Source organism: Tauraco erythrolophus, chromosome 2, assembly GCF_009769465.1.
Source record: "Tauraco erythrolophus isolate bTauEry1 chromosome 2, bTauEry1.pri, whole genome shotgun sequence".
Taxonomy (NCBI): domain Eukaryota; kingdom Metazoa; phylum Chordata; class Aves; order Musophagiformes; family Musophagidae; genus Tauraco; species Tauraco erythrolophus.
This window is the reverse complement of record NC_141466.1, coordinates 22305969-22325005: the sequence shown is the minus strand read 5'-3', so window position 1 is coordinate 22325005 and position 19037 is coordinate 22305969. Positions and strand designations below refer to the sequence as shown.

Here is a 19037-nt window from a genome sequence, read left to right as displayed (position 1 = left end):
CAGAGCCACCAAAATACTTGGGTAATAGCATAGTTAACCTTGGCAAATAATGACCTTCAAAAAATTTTAGCTGTATAGAGCTAGTGGTATATCAACAGGTATGTTGGCCTGTACCATTGAGTGTAATAAAGCATTGGAATTATCACAGCATTTTGCAGAAATCATGCTCTTTGTCAGAGCTTTGAGATGCTTCAAGGGAACCTGACTGTCCTACAGGCTGTTCCATTCTTAAATAAAAATTCAGTTGTTATTGAATGAATATGAAAGTTGATAATTCAATTGTGAAGCTGTTTTATGATACATAAGGCAAACATTTGAGCAGTTAACTCTGTGGTGAAGATCTAGGGTAATTTCCAGACAGAGAATACATCTGTTGTTGCTGCAGAGGTGTTTAAGGCATTCTGCAGAGCAGGGCGAGTGTTGCACTGGATGACTGAAACCACAGGAAACCTGGCCATCTCAGCTGCCTTCAGCCATAACTCATGAGTTCAGTAATGGAGCAGACCTTCATACTCCTCCTGAAGTTAAACAATTAAAGTTGCATACCATGAAACCAGCAGACGTTGTTGACTAACAGTTACCCTAGCAGGTCCTGGGCAAGCATCCTGCCATGCCGAGCTTCCTCCTTGGTGAGCTGTGCAGTACCGCTGGGACGGGGCACGCTTCCTCTCCAGCATGCTGCCGAAAGGTTGGCTTCAGCCTCACCAGCATTGAACAGCCCTGGAGTTGCTTCTTGCCTTCCAGGTTTTGCCCACAGGTGAGCCAGTGTCACTGCTGGTGGCCTCCGTTACGTGCTATTAATTGAGGGGTCGGTGTGGATGGCCCTGTGCTCGTTTATCCCTCTCCCTCCTCTGTTGTCCAACTCTGATGCACCCTCATGGCCCCTCTGTGCTGCACTTTCGTATCTCTTACAAAGACAGGAATATCCTTAAACATTACACTTTAGTGTATGCAGCAGTCCTGTAGTAATAGCCGTGATTACTTTTAAGATGCCATTTGACAGTCAAAGTGGCCAATGTCCTCTCAAAGGCGTCCTGCCCACTGCATCTGAGGTAACTACAGGCAGAGTAAATGGAGCTGGGAAGTCATCTCATGGCTAATTGGTCACAAACCGTTGACATTCCCTTCTCTTCTCCCTTTTTAGCTACCAGACTGCTCTCTGTCCGTGAGCAGCAGCTTTTGACTCAAGCCCGATCTTCACAATAGCCACAGAAAGAAAATAGTTGGAGAGCTATTCTTGCTGAGTCCTGACAGGTGCAATGCTTCCACACCAAGCACTGCAGTGGAAGGAAAATGAAGAAGGAATAATGCAGCAAGGCAGAACCTGTGAAGGAGGTAGAAGGGAAATTGTCCAGCTGCAGGTAGCACTTGCATGAGCATAAGGTGGGAAATGCCCCAGCTACGCTGTACGTGAGTAGAGGCGGAGGTCACAGTAAAAGGATTAGTTAACCTGAAACAGGGATGGCTGATTTTATCAGGAGTATGTAAAAGAATGGTGTAAAACCATATTTACTTAGAGGAGGGAAAATACGCATCTCTGTGTGCTGTATTTAGCGTGTGTTTAACTCAAGGCAGGCTTTGCAGCTGACTCGGCTGCTTTTTGGTCAATTAAATTATTTTCCAGCTCATCGTCTCCAACTGAAAAGTGTCCTGGTTTTGTCTGGGACAGAGTTAGTTTTTCTTTTTAGTTGCTAGAATAGCTCTGTGTTTTGGATTTAGTATGAGATTTGTTATTGAGAAGAATATTGATAGCACACTGATGGTTATAGTTGGTGCTGAGACATCAAGGACCTTTCAGCTTCCTGTGTTTAGCTGGTGTGCAGGAGCACAACAGGCTGGAGGGAGCATGGCTGGGACAAAGGGCCCGCAGCTTCTAACTTATGATTTGAATTTAGATTTAGGATTGAGGGCCAAATTGGCCAATGGAGTATTCCATATCATGCAAGGTCATTGCCAGTATATAGATGAGGGTTGACTGGGAAGTTGGAATCTTTCTCTCCTCTGGGAGGGACTCTCTCAATCCCTTCTAGAACTCTTAGAGTTCTGTCTCTCTCGCTCTCTTTTCGGGCCTCTTGCTCATCCACGATTATGGTGTTGGGACTTAGCTGTTTCAGGATTGCTTGCTGAGACAGGACAGGTGTTGGTCACCGAGTGGTGAGCAATTATACTGTGCATCACTTGTTTGCATATATTATTATCATTATATATTCATATATTGTTCTTATATCATTATTAATTTTAAGTTGTTGTTGTTTTGGTTATAATTATTAAAAAATTGTTCTTATCTCAACGTATGAGTCTCCTTCCCTTTTCCCCTTTAATTGTCTTCCCCATTCCTCGGGGGCAGGGGAGGATGAGCGAGCAGCTGCATGGTGTTTAGTTGCCAGCTGGGTGAAACCATGACAAAAAGGAGAAGTTACCCAGTTTACACAATGATGTTCAACATCTGCATCTTGTGCCTGGACTTCCAATGTGTGATTCTTTAATCCATCCTTTACATACACACTCCTACAGGTGCAGATCAGATAAATGAAATATTGTGATTGACATATTTATGAACCTAGGTAGCAATCCAGTATAGATTTGTGTGAACGCGTGTCACACAGCACACGTGTGTGCTGTGACCAAGGGTAAGTCCCGGACACAGAATGCGGTTCCACATTGCGGTTCCTCTGGCAGGAGTGTTTGAGGACGATGGAAATTTCGCTGCTTAATCTACTCCCTCCCACCTCCTGCCACTGTTTATCACACCCACAGCTGTGCCAATGCAATGGTTTATGATTTTGTCTTGAAACTGGAGGTGTGATGTGAACCAAGGTAAACAAACACAGCAAACTGAAAAAAGTAGATGAATTAAAGGAAAACTTTGCTGTTGAGAATTGGCTAGGAGTTTTAGTTACTGCATGGATCATCCTTGGGAGATGGTAAGTCTTTGGGCGTATTCTTCTTGAAAAGGGGGCTGTTTACTGGGCGATTATCTTCTGTTTATTTTCACGTTACCAAAGGAAAGCTATGAATGAAATGCAAAGTAGTTGAGCTGGAGTCCTGATCTCTGCTTACTGGTTCTGGATGGGCTGCTGCGTTCAAGCAGGATCTCTGGCAGTTCCCTGTGTTCTGCCTGGCACAGCGTACTGTTGCTGGCTTGTTTCGCAGTACGGAGTGTGAAAACAGAAGGGCGCCCCAGGAGCTGTCGCTGATGCTGCCAAGACAGCGAGCAGCGGTGGCACTCGCTGTGCAAAGCTTTGCAGGAAACTGGGATGAAAGCTAAGCACAGTAGTTTCTTGAAGACATACTGGTTCAGACTTTTGCACCATGTAAAAAGTGTGTGTTTTCTGCATCTGATTCTCATTTTTGTGCTTCCTGCCAACAGGAAACAAAAAAGATCTGTGGAGGGTTTTTCTGTGTTTGTGCAAAGTCCAATTAAGCTCTTGATAGCCCTCATTTTCCATGTAACGTTTGGATTGTAGACATAAGTGATATGACTTTTCACAACTTGCCTATGACTTTTCATCCCAATAGTTGGACAGCAGTTGAAATAGCCAGAACAAAGACGACAATTTCCAAATCAGGTGTTTTATGGATTGTTCAGGATGTGCTTGATCCCTGCTCTAGTCCAGTGAATGCCAGCTTGTGACCTGATTACCATATGGTTGTACTCTGGTTTTTTTCTTCCTTTACCAGATATAATCATGAAGGGCACAGACTCAGATCCTCAAAGCTATGAGGATCTTGCTTTCCTCTGAAGTCGGTGGGACTTAGGCATTTAAATACCTTTAAATATTTGATTATACACAACAGGGTCACATGGGCTGCTTGTGACAGAGAAAGAAGAGGATGCCATGCTCTCCATCACCAGCTTCTGAGCCTGGGAAGGATGAGACTTTAGGAGGGAAATTTGTAGGCTGTGCTTGAGGTCCAGAGTCCTGGGTGGGGGACACAGTCTCCCTCCATTCTGTGGTTATTTGGAACTGGGTATTTCCAGGTGTTTGGGATATGTAGAATTAGAAAGTTTGTAAGGAGGAGGGCCAAAAGGATCTTGATTTAGGAGCAAGGCTTTCTCGTCTTCCAGATTTTAAAGAGTGAGGCTGGTTTAATAAACAATTGGTTTGTTCCTGGAAGCGTCCAGGAGTAGTGTGGGAAGTGTCAGACTTTTAAAGGTCTGGTCCTGTGTCTTCTATGGCTAAAACTGTTCAGGTATTACTATTTTCAACCACACAGAAGATGTTGGATTCCTAGAGTTAATGTTTGGGTGCTGCCAAGAGCCTCAAAACCCGAATTTACTTGCTTCTGTGTCTTGTATCCATTGGGGTTTCTACTGGACAGCCAGCAACTCAGTGCTGTAGCTTACAGCTGAGCCCTGCAAAATTATCAGATTGGCTCCTGAGCCCTCCCCTTCACCCGTATGGCCCCAGCCAGTGAGCACACTTTAACCTACACAAAAGGTCCCCAAGGGTTCATCATGTGTGAAAGACATGTTTGGATGCAAGTCTTCCCTGCGTCAAGAGGTTTCTGCGATCTCCAGATGGTCATCGTTCAGCCTTTTGAAGAAGGTTTAGTAGATTGTAGGTAGGAGACAAGGCTTTCTCGTCTTCACTCTCTGGGGAACAGGGGTCACTGACCATTTCCAGGAGATTACACCCAGTGGTGGAAGCAGCACCAGGAGGTGTGGGCGGAGGCTGTGCTTGAAGAGGGCAGGCAGCGATGGAGGCTCTGGGCAGGAGGGTGAAGAGTTCAGCTACAAAGTGTACGACATCTCCTAAGACTGGTGGTGTACATTTTGCAGTGGTGCAGTGATACAGATACCTGACACCTAACACAATTTGTTACTGCACAGATTGAGGGTTGTGGCACCTATACATCACCCTTCAGGAACAGCTGTGAGGAAGGGTTCACGCAAATGGAGGATGCTGACTGGGTGGTAGGGGCTCTGCTCAGGGCTGGTGCGGAGCAGCTGGGCTCCCTCACTCTGCCTGCCCGTGAACACCCTGCTCCCTCTACCCAGCAATGGGCATTTATAGAATCATAGACTGGTTTGGGTTGGAAGGGACCTTAAAGATCATCTAGTTCCAACCCCCCTGCCACAGGCAGGGACACCTTCCACTAGACCAGGTTGCTCAAAGCCTCCTCCAGCCTGGCCTTGAACGCCTCCAGGGATGGAGCATCCACAACTTCTCTGGGCAACCTGTTTCAGTCTTTCACCACCCTCATTGTAAAAAATGTCTTCCTTATATCTAATCAAAATCTTCTCTCTTTCAGTTTAAAGCCATTGCCCCTTGTCCTATCACTACACGCCCTTGTAAAAAGTCCCTCTCCAAGTGAAATGATATGTTATCTAGAATGGAAAAAAAATAGATCCAGTTCTCTGTCTACCTGTGAGTTCAAATCCACTGCCTCAGCTGGTTCAGCTGCAATATTTTAAGAAGGATGCTCCCAATTTTTCCTGCGGAAGATCTATCACTGGAATAATTAACTGCTCAATGAATAGTGAGAGTTGTCTCCATAACCTCGTAGCAGTATGGCAAATAATCACTGTTGCAGTTTAACCCCGCAGGCAGCTAAACACCATACAGCTGTTTGCTCACTTTCCCCTCCTCCAGTGGGATGTGGGAGAGAATTGGAGGAAAAAAAAGTAAAATTCATGGGTTGAGATAAAGACAGTTTAATAGAATAGAAAAGGAAGGGAATAATAATAATAATATCATCAACAACAGAATACACAAAACAAGTGATGCACAATGCAGTTACTCATCACCCACCAACCGATGCCCAGCTGGTTCCTGAGTAGCAGCCCTGCAGCTGACATCCCCTCTGTTCATATAACTGAGCATGACATCATGTGGTATGGAATACCCATTTGGCCAGTTTGGGTCAGCTGTCCTGGCTATGCTCCCTCTCAGCTTCTTGTGCACCTCCTCGCTGGCAGAGTATGGGAAGCTGAAAAGTCCTTGATTTAGTATAAGCTGTACTTAGCAACAACTGAAACATCAGTGTGTTATCAACATTATTCTCATACTACATCCAAAACACACCACTATACCAGCTACTAGTAACTAACTCTATCCTAGCCAAAACAGGAAGAAACTGGGTTTCAGTCAGGACTAATGAAATCCTATGGATTTGACATGTTATATATTCCATTCCTAGCCACTGCAGTATGTCCCAGTCACCCTTCCATGTCTCCTAACCTTCCTCCAGAGACTGGGATCGGAGGAGATCTGACAGGCCACCAGCACAGCTGAGTAATCCTTTACTTTGCCAGAAGTTGAGATTTGCACTCCAAAACGGAAGAACTTGTAGCTATTCCCCCTATAGAAATTCAGTACCTTGCTGGCCTGTGCACGCTTCACGTAAGTGGCGCAGGGACATACATGCCGCCTTCTACCCCAACCAGAGGTCAGATCCATCGCTAGCAACTCCAGGGCTTGCATTAAAAATGTGTTGCACTTTCTGCCTCCATGCACTTCCAGGCTTAACATACGGTTTTCCTGCCTTGCACAGCAAATGCTGCTGGATAACTGGAAGGTTGTTTGGTTTAGAGTATAGATGAATTGTTAAGGCACAGACACGATGTTGTCATTCATCACTCTTCTGGTTTGTGACTGCTTTCAAAATTGTAAATTCAGGGCTTCCATTATTGAAGTTGTGGCTTGGGTATGAATTTCTGATCAAAACTACAGATAGCTGGTTGTCTTGTCCTTGGTGAGCGTATCCATGGCAATTTTCTTTGGCCAGTGCTCTCAGTGTCCGACTTATAATCTGCTGTCCCCTTGCATTGATCACGACTGAGGTGCCCTTATCTGAATTATTCTTTGCTTTCAAACATTTTATTTAACTCTAGGGTTCCTATCTAAATCTCCTGATGCAGAGTTCATCAGTCATGCCATGAAAATTGATCCTTGGCCTATAAACATCCTTCCGAAATCGTTCATTCATTCTTCCTTAACCTGAAAGGCTGAGCATAAATGGGCAGATGAATCAAACACATCACTCCTCTACCTTGGCCATAATTCTCTGGGGTTTTTTCAACTTTGTGATTTGTGCTGCATTATGCTTTCAAGTGTTACATCAGCCAGCAAACACAGATGTACAGGTGGAGCCGAGGGGCTTCAGCCTGCATTGCTGCGTTGCCTTGCAGCTTGTGTCAGCCCGACCTCTGCAGCCAGCCTTGCCTACTGTGATGTGACTTTGCAGCATTCCTACACAGTGGGAAATCCTTTTCTCGGTTGCACTGTTAAAGTTCATGGAGAATAAGCTCAGTGAAGTCATCAAAATTGCTCTGGATTTACACCCATGTGACTGAGAGCAGAATTAAGACCGTTAACATGCTGTTCCTGAGAAGATGCAATGTTTCTAAAAAGTTTTATTGACTTCATTGTTACTATATTACTGGAGTGATATCACTTAATCTACATAATGACAACTAAGAGGTTGTGTTTACCGTATGTAGTGAAACGCTGCTTTCAGTTATGCTTCATTATTTTTAACTGTACACGGAATTAACAAAATTCAGAGAAAGAAGTATTAAACTCAAGCCTGTGCATGAGATTTGCCGTCCCCAGCCCAAACTAAGAAAAAGGAAACACTAAATTTTGAAATAATGGTGGTGTTATTACGTGCACAAATGTGTTTTTTATTTTTATGTACACAATTATAGAGAGAATTAACAATGAAGATCAGTCTGGTGGTGAGATAGGGTGGAATAGTAGAAAATGGCATTATTTCATTTTTAATTCTCAAGAACCAGGTAGTGTGGGACAACAGAAACACCTGCCTCTGGCGAGAATTAAAAGTTTTAACATATGAGACTTAATCCTGTCGCAGCCGAAATCTTTTCACGCTTTAGTGTTGCTTCTGCATTTTGATGTGAAAAGGTTCAAAATTAATTTTTTTCTTTAAGATGTTGAAAGCCTCTTAAAAATGTGTTATAGGAAACGCTGAACACAACCATGTAGTAGTAATGTCGATATTTGGAGCTAGTCCATTGTAGGTATCTTAAGATGCAAGTTTGGACAAGTGAATTAGGAACTGACTGCTTGCTTTCTCAGTCAGTGCACGGGAGCGATACAGATTTCCCTTACCAGTAAAACGTGAGCACAGAGCATCCGAGTGGCGTAGTCCTCCTTGCATGTGTTGAAATGTGAACTTACTGGTGCTATTTCAAGGAAAACCAACCACCATGTTTGATGTCCTTTTGTTACACAGTTGGGAAAGGAAGCCCTGCGTGTACTTCGTGTGACATGACTGACTTTCTCAGTTTCATGAGCTCTGGAAGGAACCCCTATAGAGATAGCTGGCATGGCCTCCTCATCGCGGGTGTGTCAGACAGTAACTGTCCCTTTATTTCTGAAGAATTAAATGAAGATGTGAGTTGCTGGTCAAATCCTGCAGTCCTTAACTCTTGTGAAGTCTATATTCGTGCAAGTCATCTAACTCGATGAACGTAACAAGAGAATCCATGTCAAGGCTGGGATCTAAGGCAGTCCGTATGCCTGTTGCCAGATATTTCTGAAACTACGTGCATGATACCCATTTATAAGGGATACCTAAAGCCATATGACTCTAAATTGGTATTTGGGGAAGAAGAATAGGTTATGAACTTCCAGAGCAGCCTTCCTCCTCTTCCTCTTCCTCTAGTGCGCCACTTGCTCCAACGTACTGTCAGGATGCCGTTTGCTGTTTCCTGCTGTTGTGATGAGTTGGTGTTACTTGCATTTGCTGCTAATGTCAGTGATAAAATAAGGAACAAAAGGGAAATGGCAATTTTTAACAACCGATTCCCAGTTAGCTACTACCCTTTTATCTCATCTGTGGATTAGCTGATCAGTGAGTGTAGAAACCCCAGAACCAGCTCTGCTGAGAGGCAGATAAGGTCAGGCATGCCTCTTAGCTCATGAACAGCACCTCACTGACCCAGAAAGAGTTGAGCTGGTTTTCTGCAGCGTGCGTCCTTATCCACATGGCCAGGAGGCTCGAGCCACCTCTGTGAAGACTTCTGTTGTTACCAAACCATGCTTCTGTAAACAGGCATACCCTGTGGTGAAGGTGGTTTCAAACAGCACCAGCCAAGATCTTCTTACTTCTGGCCACCCCACGCCTGCCCAGCTGCACCCCAGCTCTCTTTGGCAACAGGCTGCAAATGTGGGTACACGCTGCAGTGGTACCCGCAGCAGATCTTTATGGCAGCCTTTCCACCAACATGAACTATGGAATGTTTTTAAAAGTGCTACATACAGAATTGTTTTAATTTAAAATCCTTTTTTAATTATTATTTTTTTTTAATTATTAAGCTTTATTTGTTTTTTTTTTTATTTATTAAGCCACTGAAATTAAGGCTTACAAGGGAAATTTGTGGTTGAGAGTATTTGTGTGTGTGGTTTCATAATGCAAAAGGTTAACAGTAGTAGACTTATTTGAAATCGCGGTGTAATATTTCATGTTCAAAACATGTGATATATGATTGTTTAAAACACAACTTACTTAAACCGTCACTGATCTTGTATCTGCTTTATCTGGATGGGTTAAAGCCATTAAAATATACACATTCTTTCCACGCTATACTGATACTATTGAAGCAAAACCATCTTTCATGTTATTTAGAAAAGAGACCTGGCTTTGTAAATTGTTATTTCAGGAGTTCTTAACTCTCAATATAAAGATAACCCTTTTGTTGTAACCAGCGAAACTACATCCAAAGCATTCCTCCGTGAGGATGCATTTCATAAGGATTTTTATGCGATTATGTGAAAAATAATTTTCCTCCATGCCTGTAAAGAGAGCTGAGTGGATAGCAGAGATAAGGTTTCACGGAAAGGAAGACAGAATAGAAACAATGTCGTTGAGGTTATTTTTTAGAGCTGGTGTCCGTGTGTAGTCCTTTCCATTCTTGTGGAGAAAAAGACTGCATTTTGTGCATTTTGAACCACCTTTCTGTTTCATTGTTGTTCTTGGTTCTCAAAAAGAAAAAAAAAAAATCCACCTTCCAGTAAAATCGTGTTAGCAGATTTTAAACAAATTCGTTTCCGCAGGAACTTAAGCTAAATTGTATCCCAACAGGCCTGATTTATCAGGCAAATGCCCCACGTTTTTTGTCAGCTTCTTTGTTGGGGGGGGAGGGGGAGGGGAAACCCAAGCAACAAAAGACCGTAACCTATTGATATTACTTCTGTGATACACCAGGGAAAACAGATTGATTTAGAACTAACCACAGAAAACGAGTCGATCTGATGAGTTTACAAGGGAGCATTTTTATGTATTTATTTGTAACAAGAGTAAACATCGTCAATACTCGGCCCTGTGTTGTTGGAAGCCTTGCAGACAGTGCGTTCGTGTCAGCGTGCCGGGGCTATCTGTAAGATGAAAGAAAGCAAGCTTAAAAAAATGGAGGGACCTTGTTTTTCTCAGGAGATTCAAAGTCTCCGATCTCTGATATGTTATCATGTGTTGTAAGATTTGGAGGAGAAATAGATAGATGAGTGTTTTTGTTTTACTTCATCTTTGTTTCTTTAGGAGGTTATCTTTTTTTTTTTTTTTTTTTAGAAGATGATATTTCCGTTAATCTCAAAAAGCCAGTAAAGGACAGGAAATTTTCAGACTGAATTTTACTGAAGAACAACAGCCTGCAATTAACTTTCCCAGCATGTCGCCTCCACGCAGCGTTGTATGTGAACGAGGGGTTCAGGGTAGCAAATACTCACAGGATCAGCACAAATCTAAATGTGGCCCCAGTGGGCCTCTTTCTGAATTGATAATACATCATTTTCCAACATGCTTGGCTAAAAATAATTACAGTTTTAAAATTAAACTGATTTTTTTTTTCATGGATTGATAAATGAGGGTGCTAGTCGAGTTTTCTGTCTTAGTATGACCCTGCTTGCTGGACACACCATAAAAGCTCTGGTGAAGATGCTAAATGCTCCATTCTCTAGTTTGTTTAACAAGATAATTTCATTTGACCTTTAATTATTTTTTCAGTATTATTTCAGTATTAAGTATTTCGAATACTAATACCTTATTAGAGTGTTTTCAAAGTCACCTATATTGTCTCTGGCATTCAGCTACGGCTTAAGAGTTAAAGGTTGATACACCAAATGGCACCAGACCCACCGATGTGCAGAAACATTCCAGCAATTTCCCTCTCAGAGGGCGCGGGCAGAGCTCGTACGTACGTCGTATGTACGTCGTATGTACATCTCGTTGACTCACCTTTAAAAAACAAAAAACAACTGGGGGCTGCGTCTCTGCGTGTTAATTCCCTGCGCAGTGCAGGGAGCGGGACCACGAACTGCGCCAAGCGCCCTCCTGTGCCCTATGTGTTTTTTTTTTTTTTAAATAAAACCACAGGCCGGCTTTATTTCTCCTAGGATTTAATGCTGCTTAAAAGGTTCGGGGAGGCGGGGGAGGGAGAAATCTCCCGAAACAATGCCTGCGAAGGAATCCCCCGTCAGCCGCGGAGGGAGGAGTGAGCCACCGCTCGAGCCGGGGGTCCCCGCCGCCTTCTGCTCCCCCCCTCCCGCAGCTTGTCACCCTGGCAGCCCACCAAACTTTTTTTATATATATTTTCCAGGGACAGTCGCTGCCTGTTTTTAAGTTGCAACGACTGCAGCCTCATATTTAGTTTCAGCATTTTGCTCTTGGAGGAGGAGGTCTGCATGTACTGTGTGGTTTAAGGCATAAGGGTAATGCCCTGTTAAAAAAATACTCAAAACAGGTTTTTTCACTTTAAAGTATAGGCTTCTCGGCAAGAAGAGTTCTTGTATTGTACCTGTGTGAAGTAAAAGCGATGAGTCCTTTTACAGGACAGTAACATACGAGAGGTGCCTGTTCAGCAGCAATCACCTGTGATCCTGTCACATCTTTGGAGTGCTGCTGTGACAGATTTGATATCCAGGATTTGGTTACCGGGATATTTAAGTAATCCATTAAAACATACTTGCATTTTATCTCAAAGATAATTTGAAATTAGCAGATCCTTGACAGTCCAGCAGCCCTTTTCAATGCTGCGGAGGTGTTGCAGATGTTTCTCACTTGTCCCAGGTGGTGCCTGAGGAAGCACACACCGCCCCGAGCTTTTCTGAGTGTCCACATCCACTGGCCAGAAGTGCCCCCTGCCACTGCCCCACGGGCTGATTTTCAAGACAAGTCACTTGAAGAGTAAAATATGTTAGTTTTGTCCAAGATCCATATTTCCGTTGGATCATGGATAGTTTAAGCTCCCTTTACAGCAAAATAAGGTAGTTCAAGCAATCTGTTGCACATTCTGTCTGCAAGAACTGGCCTTTCTTTGGGTATGTTGTGAAAGTAATTACTGAAAAAGCACATTTAGGTACAGTTTTAAACTTTTCCTTTATGCTTTAACTGCTCAGTGTATTGTAAAAACATCTCACTCACACCTGCTGTTAGAATACCATGCCAATTTTCAAAGCATTAACATAACTGGATGGAGCATTGTTAGCCAAGATACAGTGTTTTGATATCTAATAGCATGCAAAAGGGAAAAACAAAAGAGGAGTTGGTGTAGGGAATATCCTGGTGAATTATTTTAGTCTTTGAGTATACCCTTTCTTCCCTTCACTGTCCCTCTTAGATGTTAACCCCTCCCTTCCACGAAAAAGTCAGTCATCAGCGTAATTTTAAAGCTTTTTCTCTCAACACGTAACAAGTGTGGAGCCACACAAATGCTTCTCTATTTGTCATGTATATTGGATTATCATCTAAATCATATTATAAAGCAGAACGAAGAAGCAAACAGTTGTGCTTGCCCTCCTTACTGTTTAGCTCAGCTGAGCTCTTACTGTGGCAAGGCAGGGATATTGTCATTTTAAAAGGGACAGGGGCTAGGGTGTGCTTCCTAAGTCGGAGCTGACTGCTGGGACACGGAAAAAAGCTGAAAACTAGGGAGTATTTTATTTTGCATTTGCATTTGGTTGTGAATGCATTTCAGTCATTAGCTTATTGCAATTAATAGAGCGTAGTTTATGTTGGAATCTGTATGCTTTTTGCTTGTTCATGTTTCCTTTAATACATATAGCTCTGTGCAATCACAGATCCACAGTGAAGGAGAATTTGGAAGTGTTTGTTTAATGTTGCCACACGCTTTCTTCTTTAGTAGGTATTAATGTTGCTGTTTTCTTGAGAACATTGCAATACAATGCTAGACAAGCTCCTCAAGGTGTTCCTTTATTAAAATGTTCATCTTTTAATATCAGAAAATCACCCCGAATCACGTTCCTGTGAGTGATGTAGTGAAGAAAGGATTCCTCATTAGGATAATTGCCATCTCTTTATTTACACTGTCGCATTAATTTTTGAGCCTGAAGCTACCTAGTAATTCATAGGAGCCTACTGTGAGAAAGACAGTCCTATTTTAACAAATCCTTCTTACCGTTGTTTTTTTGTAAGGGTTACTTCTACTGTAATTGCCCTTTTAAGTGCTTTTTCTGGTTTATTCATCTCATGATGTAATTTACATATAAACTTTTATGTTGTGTTTAAGCAAACATACATGGTGCTTCTGGAGTGAAGAAGTACTTCCTATGGTTCTACTAATCCAGAGTTTCTGAGAACAGACTCAAATGAGAATTTGCTCATTTTCTTAGCAGGAGCCAGCTTGTATATTGTTCTATGTATTTATGTATATAGAGATGTGGTTGTGTAAGCTTGTGTGTGCATATCATTCACTATCAGGTTTCATTATGTTGTAACATAAGTATGTACAGCAGAGAGGAGCAAAGAGTTGAAGAGTTTCGGACAAAAGGGTTAATACCATACCTTAATGCGCGTGGATGATGCCATGTGGTATCATTTGTGAGCTCTGAGGTGGCTGGCCATTTCCATTTTGGTGTAAATCCCTTGAGAGGGAAGGCATTTCAGAGCGGAGTGTGATCTGTTCTCCTGGTAAGAGTGATTGACAAGGAATGAATAAATAGTTAAAAGAACTGAATAAATACCACCCTCCTGTTTAAGTCCAGGCACACCCCCGCTGGCACGTATATATTCTTATGCAACACTTTAGCCAGATGCTTGAGTTGGTTGGTAACAAAAAGCATTCCTGAAAAGCCAAATCATAGTTTGATCATAACTGCTTCTGATAGAATTTTCTTTTATGGTGACATTTTAGCAGTGATTTGAATAAATGCAGGGAATTACAGTATTTTGCAAGTAGGGTGTATTGATAAACATATATGCAAAAGGTGATGGAGGCCTCTTGAGTGGAAGCAGGGGCCCTGACAGCAGGTTCTTGGTCAATTGGTGAGGTGAAATGGTTCACTGAATTGGATAACACAGTGCATACCATAGTGACTGATTAAATTGATTTGTCCATGGCTACCACCTACCCTGCTACTGAGGCCCTTTCACCTATTTTCAAACTTTTTTCCTTTTTAAACCACTCTAAATACTTGTGATACTAAGGGAAGGAAGCAAGTGCAAATGCATTCACAGCTATAAAATTCTATATTCTGAATTAAGATGAAACGCTTGATTTCCAGAATGGCTGCGTGCTCCCATGTTGTACTGTATCATACTACGCTTAGCCCAGGAGCAAGTACGCTGCTAGAAACTGAAGAGGAGGATAATAATAAACATCATTCTTTAATATAACCTAAATTGCAACAAATACCACATTTGTGAATTCTTAGGTGTGGTGGAAGGGGAGAAAGTAAAACACTTCAGGGTTTTTGTTGTTGCTGTTCTCTTGTTTTTCTAGTTGCAAGTTTTACTTCCTTAATATGTTATCCAGAAGATGTTTAGAAGGCTTGTCGGGGAGACACAGCTGAATGCCAGTTAAGAAGACTGAGTGCTATTGTTAAGTGGGGGTCACTAATTTGAAAATACCTGCAATGATTTAGGAAAAATAGTCAGATGGATATTGTTTAATCACTTAAAACTTTTTTTTTTTAATTATAGGGGAAAAAAGCTTTATGTTTTGGTCTTAGATCAGGATGTTTGCACTTTACAAGATATTTAGTATGTTCTTGCTAGAGAAATTGATACTAAATGAGAGTGGAGCTTGTACATGTTATTTTCTCCTTGATTCAAGGGAAGCTTTATATTCTGTGTCTCTTCATGGGTTATATGTGGTATATGCAGACACATTAGTGTAAGCATAGTCTTCAAATTCCACTGAAAAATTGCATAAAACTTCAGTGCAGCGGTGACATAAAAATGGAACCAGTTCACCTAAAATATGTTATTGCAGTTGTCATTGAAGTGCAGAGTTCAGTATAATGGGTTTGGTTTCTTTTTTCTCATTAACTTTTTGGGAAGAGATGACAATTTAATTACAATGTTTTCTGAAAGGATAATGAAGTTCTGTTCGTCATTTAACTTCTCTAAATTATAGGTCAGTCTTCTAGTACATGACAGCATGCCATGGGCAACGTACGCTGTTTTTTCATTTGTCTGTTAAAATAAAGATATGGTTAGTATCTTGCTAATAGTGAAGAAGAGATATGAAGAGGGAGATGCTAAGGGATTGTTTCTTGTAGTGGATTTGCAAACATTAATAGCCATTTTGCAACCTTTTTAAAAATTATGCAAGTTTTAACAATAGCACTTCTTTGGAAGGTAAAATAAATTATATAGGTGAGAATCCAGCTGTACATACAGCTTTGCATGGACTAAACTTCTTGGTTTTGTATAGACTAGTAGTGACCACTAGCTGAAACAGTGCCTTGTTACTTTCCAGGAATCCGATAATTTAAAACATTTTGATGTGGGCTCAAGCCAGAACATGTTGCACTGTTTTGAACATATTGTTAGTTACAGTTACAGTCTTTTTTAATCCTTCAGTTGACTCCAGCAGGCATAAGTATTTGTGCAGTTATTTTTTTAAATTATTTGATGGTTAAGGGAAAGCAAAAAAAATGGCTTTAGTTCTCTCCAGTAGTGTGCTAGCTTATAATAAATTGTCTATGCATTCGGTGCAAGTTTCATAAAACAAGGAAAGAGAAGCTATAGAAAAATAGCCAAAATAGAAAGCTCAGTGGTGAACATGCCTGGCATAAGGTCACCATGCCAAAGTCGTATAACTATTTCCTTGCGTCATGTGTTACAATATGTAGCCCAAGGACTGGAGCTCCTGGCACGTGCTACAAAGCGAGAGGATTCAGTAAGGAATTGCTGGAGGTTTCTTCATGACTCCCCTGGCTAACAAGGTTAATAGAAGAGTATTTGTGGATTTTAGCCATTTTTGAGACCTGGGGAGGAGGCCCTCTGCGGCCATCAGCTCCTGGGCAGCCATGTCCTGTTGCAGATGGCACCCCGGGACACCACCGCTTGCATGCGGTTTGGGAGCTTCCAGAGAAACCAAGCAAACTCTGTTTTATGACTCTTGCCGGGGCTTTATTTATTTTCTTTTGAATCAAAACTGTAAACGCCATTACGGACCCTCTGCAATATAAGCACTGCAAAAGTTTGGCCCCTGCCTCTGCTCGCCGTGCCGTGGCAGAGCTGGAGGAGGCAAGGTGCCGGGCAAGAGCCCGGGTACTCACAGGGCACTGCACATCTCCTCCACCTTCGGGTTTCCCTGGCTGAAAGCGGTGTGTCCATTGGGACGTGGTTACATCTGAAGCTTAATATCTCTCCTCAGCACCGTCTCCATAGCCCCGACCTGGAGGCAGGTGCACGCAGAGTGAAACCACCTCAGGGTGAAGCTGCCTCAGAGTGAAATCACCTCAGGGTGAAGCCACCTGAGGGTGAAGCTGCCTCAGGGTGAAGCCACCTCTGGGTGAAGCCACCTCCGGGTGAAACCACCTGAGGGTGAAGCCGCCTCAGGGTGAAACCACCTGAGGGTGAAGCCACCTGAGGGCAAAGTCACCTGAGGGTGAAGCCGCCTCACGGTGAGGAGGCTGGCGCTGGTGGCCGCCTCCTCTCCCTCCTCTCCCTCTCCCTCTCCCTCTCCCTCTCCCTCTCCCTCTCCCTCTCCCTCTCCCTCTCCCTCTCCCTCTCCCTCTCCCTCTCCCTCTCCCTCTCCTCTCCCTCTCCCTCTCCCTCTCCTTCTCCCTCTCCCTCTCCCTCTCCCTCTCCCTCTCCCTCTCCCTCTCCCTCTCCCTCCCCTCTTTGCGGTGTTGGTCCTGTCAGGCGCTGAAGCCCCGGTACCCGCAGGCGTTTGATGCCCTGAACACCCGGGTGAGGAGCCGTTGGCCGCGGCGGCGGCGGGATGCCCGCGTCTCTGCTGCCCTCTAGCGGGGCGGGAGGCGGCGGCCGCGCCCCGGCGACGGCGATGTGGGCAGAGCTGAGCCGGCAGCTCACGCTGAGCTTACCTGACTAGAAAATCTTCCCCTTTGACCCTGCATTTTATAACTAGCTGTCTCTCTTTGCTTTCAGATGCTACAACTGTGGTGGTCTCGACCACCACGCTAAAGAATGTAGTCTACCTCCGCAGCCAAAGAAGTGCCATTACTGTCAGAGCATCATGCACATGGTGGCTAACTGCCCCCATAAAACTGTCTCGCAGCAGCCCACTAGTTCTCAGGGAAGACACGAAGCTGAGCCGCAGCCTTCCACTTCTGCTTTCCCAAGAGAAGGGGGAGGAACGCACGGCTACGCGTCTCCATCGTACTCTCAGGAGGGCAGGTTGGAGATCTGGGAGCGCTCGGGCAGGTCACCACAGGAAGCTTCGTCCAGTAAGTTGTCTGCATCCCCCGAAGAACCGAGCAGAAAGGGGCCTTCTGTTCAGAAAAGGAAAAAAACTTAAACCATTTGTCATAACTTTTCATTTTCTTTATCCTCTTGGGATGTCTACCTCATGCAAGTACAGGGGAAATAATTTCATTATCAGTAGCTGACCTGGAATTTTAACTACTGTTGAGGAACTGTGAATTTTTTTTCTTTGATAGACAAATCACTCCAAGCAGAATACATTTGAGCAGGGTGCATTATGTTTTACCTTCTGTATGTGTGTGTATGAGTGTGCACGCGCGTGTGTGTATGTGTACATATCTATAAATATATATTTTTTTCCATCAGACCACTCTCCAGCTCCCACAAGACATTACTGTGAAGCAATAGACACGGTATCCACAAATGTTCCTGAACTCGTTCCTAGAACCTATTTCCAATTGTGTTCAAAAAACCAAGAAAACCCAAGAAATCTCACTCAAAACCAAACCAAACCTGATAAACCACACACAGAACTGAGATCAAGACTGTTACTTCTCTTGTGAACCAAAGGATACTCTCACATTTTAAAGCTGCCATATGGTACTAAAGATACTAAGACATCCCCCATACCATCAATTTGAGTTATTTTCTTTCTCATCTCCACAAGCATCAAAACCCTTCCCCTCCCTGTGCCCATGCAGGGCAGTGTCATGACTCAACATGGCTCTCATTGCCACCATCCTTTGTTGGTGAGGAGTTTAAAGCTCCAGAAAAGACAATGAATGTGTAGTTTCTGTGCTGGTTTCTTAAAATGTTTTCTTAAATTAATGTGGTTGTAACTGTAATTTAGATGACTGTTGTGTAGGGGAGAATGTGTAAGTTGTTACGGAGCAGACCTTTTTGAGTGGTATAAGGATACCATCCTGTTTAACCCTTATATTCTATGAACGTTTAGGGGACCTTGGTGGTGGCAGCAGCAGCAGCAGCAGCAGCAACTTCTCTTGGTCCTGAGTAGTGCCCCTCAGTTTGAAGGGACTTCCTCCTTGTTTTCTGTTGAAATGCCGTGGAGAGAACTCCCTAGGGATTTTTGTTGTTGCTATCTGTTTTGGTTTTAATGAAAACTAAATGCAAAGCTAGTGAGATCCTGGGATAAATAGTTTCTTAAGAATGAAGGTAGATGAGTACTTGGGGTTGCTCAGCCAGCCTGCCTTGCTGATGATACAGCATATGTACGGTCAAGAAGGACAGGTGTCTGCTGCAGACAAGCCTGAGTGAAGGGACCTGAAAATTTGCCAGAAGCCCTGAGCATCATCTGCTTCTTGTGAGCTAGAGGCTGTTGCTGACCAGCCTTGGTCCAGAGTATGCTGGGACCACACACTTCTGCATTAAAGAGGAGGAAGATTGGTGGCCTCAGAGTGAGACTCCCTGGGCTGCAG

General features: G+C 43.3%; 1 protein-coding gene across 3 annotated transcripts in view; it reads left to right on the top strand.

The window, feature by feature from the left end:
• Positions 1-17695, top strand: part of LIN28B (lin-28 RNA binding posttranscriptional regulator B) — a 91974-nt gene extending 74279 nt beyond the window's left edge. For all 3 annotated transcript variants that reach the window (XM_086608152.1, XM_086608151.1, XM_086608150.1), the window contains exon 4: positions 17326-17695. In XM_086608152.1, the coding sequence (XP_086464278.1) occupies positions 17326-17695 (370 nt within the window). The remainder of the gene's footprint in view (positions 1-17325) is intronic.
• Positions 17696-19037: the final 1342 nt, after the last annotated feature.